Genomic DNA, 4508 nt, shown 5'->3' on the forward strand with positions numbered 1-4508 from the left:
TCACAAATTTTCATGCCCAAGCTGGTTTCAAACCATAATCTTCAGGGTTTAGCTCCCTGAGTAGCTAGGAACCCCTGGTGCCCAGCTGATATTATATTTTTAAACCCTTCCTTGGTAGTTCAAAGGAGAGCATACTGTACAAAACCTATATTATCTGTATAATGATACATTTCTAAACAAATTAAAGAAAATTTATGTCAAAAACTTTTGCATCATTTTAAGGCACTGATTTATTGCTGTGCAATGTTAACAGGACTCTGTCATTTCAAATATTTCTGAATTTGCAGTGCAGACTGAGTAGCAGTCAGGAGTGGATGATGAGAAATCACACCGTCACAACGTTCCTCCTCCAGGGCCTGACTGATGACCCACAACTGAAGGCTGTGCTCCTCATCTTTCTGGGTCTCACCTACATGCTGAGTGTCACTGGAAACCTCACCATCATCTCTCTCACCATCGTGGATCCACAACTCAAAACTGCCATGTACTATTTCCTACAAAATTTCTCCTTCTTAGAAATCGCATTTACATCTGCTTGTATGCCCAGATACCTGTACAACCTATCAACAGGGGACAACACAATTACATATAGCAGCTGTATCGCTGAAATATTTTTTACTGATCTATTTGGTGTAACAGAATTCTTTCTGTTGGCCTCCATGTCCTATGACCGCTATGTGGCCATCTGCAAACCCCTGCATTATGTGACCATCATGAACAGCAGGGTCTGTAGGAGACTTGTTCTTTGTTGCTGGGCAGCCGGCTTGTTGATCATATTTCCACCATTTAGCCTTGTCCTGCATCTGGAATTCTGTAACTCTGTTATCAACCATTTTCTCTGTGATGCATACCCCCTCCTGAAGATCTCATGCACAGAAACATGGCTCATAGAGCAGATGATCATAGCCAGTGCTGTGTTAACTTTTATCTTGACCCTTGTATGTGTGGTTCTGTCCTATATATACATCCTTAAGACCATTCTACAGTTCCCTTCTGCCAAGCAAAGGAAAAAGGCCTTTTCCACCTGCTCTTCCCACATGATCGTGGTTTCCATCACCTATGGCAGCTGCATCTTCATCTATGTGAAGCCTTCAGCCAAGGATTCGATGGCTGTCAACAAGGGTGTGACTGTCCTCATCACCTCCATTGCTCCTATGCTGAACCCCTTCATTTACACCTTGAGAAACAAACAAGTGAAACAGGCTTTCAATAACACAATCAAAAGAATAGTGTTGGGCTTTAAGGAGTAAAGAAAGTGGTTCAAGCCAAGTGGCTCAGGCCTAGAATCCTAGCTACTCAGGAGGCAGAGATCTGAGGATCGCTCAGATCCTCAGCCAGCCCAGACACAAAAGTCTCCATGAGACTCTTATTTCCAATTAACCACTCAAAAACCAGAAGTGGTATTGTAGTTCAAGTAGCAGAGTGCTATCCTTGAGCACAAAGAGGCTCAGGCCCTGGAGCAGCAAAAACTTTTTAAAAAATGGTTCAAGTAGAGGAACCAAGTTTTTATAATACAGGCCTCAGTTAACTTGTTCTATGCTATCCATGTATCGTCAAGATTTTATTCCTTTGTTACCTGTATTATACACTTCCATGAAACAGAATTGCTGATTCTAAGTCCAGTTTGGGGTGGTTCTCTGAAGTCCCATCATCTTTTTGGGGGGGGTCCGGTCATGGGGCCCGAACTCTGGGCCTGGGCACTGTCCCTCAGCTATTCAGCTCAAGGCTAACGCTCTACCACTTGAGCCACAGCGCCACTTCCGGCTTTTTTTCTTTTTGCTTATGTGGTGCTGAGGAATCAAACCCATGGCCTCAGGCATGCAAGGCAAGTGCTCTACCACTGAGCCACCTTCCCAGCCCCCATCATTTTTTCCTAAGAGGATTCCTTTCATTTTTCATGACTTATATAGTCGTTTTCAGGGAGCAGCAATTGTCCTAGTTCCATTTCTGCAACTCTGTGCAGCATTGTATGATCATGTTCAGCAAGAAAGGCAATGATTTTCATGCTCCCTTTTTAGGATTTGCAAGGGTTTATCGTCCCATCAATTTTATGATGAACAATAAGCCCTGAAATGAATTGTCTCAGGATATGGAATTAATATTATAGAAAAGATTAAAGTGATGATGTCCGTAATGGGTTTGCCTTACCAGTAGAATGTCAGTGGTTACCACAATAATTACTACAATACCTCCAGTACCACTAAACATCGCGGAAATCCTATGAATTTTTCTTTAAATGAAGTAGAAAATATAAAACACATTTTATCTTAGCTTTATTTTACAGATAGAATATTGAAATACAAAAGAGTTAAATAATGCCAGTAAGAGAAAGAGGTTGTCAAGTACTTTTATTTTTATCTGGCTCTGACCTTTTGTTTATTACAGTATATCTGATGCCCCGCTAACAGACATTAAAGCATTGGGATGTTTATTTAATTTTTATTGTTATTATAAAGGTGTTATACAGAGGGGTTACAGTTACATAAGTCAGGTAAAGAGTACATGATGTTTTTAAGCTACACCTAAGGAACGTCACACAATCCACTTCTTCATATTTCAATTTTTCATTTTCTAAACTTCCAGTGGTTGTACAAGAAGGCTACAATTTAATGCGTCTACTTACATGTTCAGTGTTTCTTGGTCAGTGTCACCCCTTCCATCATTTTCCCCATGCCCCAGACTCATTTCACATTTCCCACACATTACACATGTTGAATATTCTGATGGTATCTGTGCTCTTTTTCCTTTTTCATTCATCCACCTCCCAAGAAACATTTTTTAATGAAAACCAAAAAGTTGAGTTCTAGGGGGAAAAAATTGTACAAAAGTTCGTTTTTTGATATAACAACTTTGGCGGGGTGGGGGGAGGAGATGGGAAGGCATAGGAAGGGGAAACAAACAAAGGAGGAGGCAACAATGCTTGATAAGAAATGCTCATTACCTTGCCCATGTAATTGTAACTCCTCTGTATGGTATTTTCACAATAAGAAAATAAAAATAAAAAAATTGTACAAAATATACCATGTCATTCTAACATGAGCATTCATGGTTTGTAAAGGGCAGAAATAGTTATGATGTTAGAAAATAGCTTATATTGGATGTTGTATTCATAAAATTAAGATTCATACTTTAGAACAGTGAAAAACCAAAAAATTGAAATCAACAAGAAGTCAAAGTGACTCAAGGAAATGACCCTGAAGTAAGAACTTCAGAGTCCCAAGAAGTTGAAAAAGTCAAATCAAAAGTTCTTTAGTCCTGAAGTCTTCAGAAAGTATACACTCCTAACATCTACTTGCTTTCATGCTTTGGATCTCCAGAATCCAAAAAGGATTATTCATGTTGTTGTTAAGCCAATAGGTTTGTAGTTATTTATTTCAGCAGAAGTAGGAACCTAAATCATAAAGAGAATTATACATGTGAGTCAGAATATTCCTATATACATATATAGATTGAATTCAGCCATGTTCCCTGAACAGAGAGCCTAACAAGACAAACCCCTAACAATACCCCCATCCCAACACCCTCCTCAAAATCACTATTATGTGGAGCCATGAAGTAATGCCCTTGAAAAAAAATCTTTGACAAGTTGAACAAGGTAAAACCATTATGTACTAGTGGCCACACATATCTCAGGACCTGAATGGGGAAAAACATGCTGTTCTTCCTGGAAGAAAAAAAAATCCTGGCAGAACATCTAGAGATATTCTAGGGTCTCATGCTAGGTTTCTCATTCCACAGTGAAGATACTTTAACCACAGATAATTTTCAAAGAGACAATGAAATGAGATAGATATTTCTATAATCAATCAAGACTGATTCCCAGGAAAACGTTTTTATTTCATACCCTAAATAACTCTAATGTTCATGAAAACCACAGACAGACATTGCAACTCTTAGGTGTGCTTCTTTCATAAATCATTCCTGTGACATTGATGGGCTCACAGCAGAGTACACTCACCATTCCAATGATCTACTTTGTGTTTCCCACATTCCTGGACTTATAAAACTGTTAAGCTCTATCAATACTTCATCTAATGGAGTCTCTGGAAATCTGCCTTTCATTTCTCAACACAACTATATGCATAATATAGTAATACAAAGCAACTCAATAAGTTAATATGTAATCTGTTTTCATGAACTCATCCTTAAAGATAGACCAATTATCACTGAGCTATGGACCAGACATTATGCAATATACCATTTCTGTGATTCCAGAAACAGACTTTTAAAGGTTGCGCTTACATTGTTTTCTTAGGCTAAAGACTTCCAGATTTCTCAGAACAAAAAAAAAAAAAGATCTAGCAAGAACTTTTATGTCTTTATGTCTCCAGTTTGGGGATCATCTTGCTCACCATTAAGAAACTACAAATCATTCTTGAGATTAGGACACCAGGCTTCTGACCACTCAGAGAAGAGATTTCTAACTGTCCTGATTTTTCACCTCAAACTCAGAAAATTTATGCCCTAGATATACTTATTAAGAGAGCTATATTTCTTTTTTTTGGGGG

The 4508-nt window shown here is 38.6% G+C and overlaps 1 protein-coding gene across 1 annotated transcript; it reads left to right on the forward strand.

Moving 5' to 3' along the window:
* Positions 1-317: 317 nt before the first annotated feature.
* Positions 318-1250, forward strand: LOC105988702 (olfactory receptor 6C2-like). Its single transcript, XM_013020381.1, has one exon. The coding sequence runs from the start codon at positions 318-320 to the stop codon at positions 1248-1250; it is 933 nt and encodes a 310-aa protein (XP_012875835.1).
* Positions 1251-4508: the final 3258 nt, after the last annotated feature.

The sequence above is a fragment of the Dipodomys ordii genome, unplaced genomic scaffold (genome assembly GCF_000151885.1).
Source record: "Dipodomys ordii isolate 6190 unplaced genomic scaffold, Dord_2.0 Scaffold3, whole genome shotgun sequence".
Lineage (NCBI taxonomy): Eukaryota > Metazoa > Chordata > Mammalia > Rodentia > Heteromyidae > Dipodomys > Dipodomys ordii.

Coding starts and splice junctions, on each gene's coding strand:
- LOC105988702 (XM_013020381.1), top strand. CDS start 318: ATGAGAAATCACACCGTCACAACGTTCCTCCTCCAGGGCCTGACTGAT.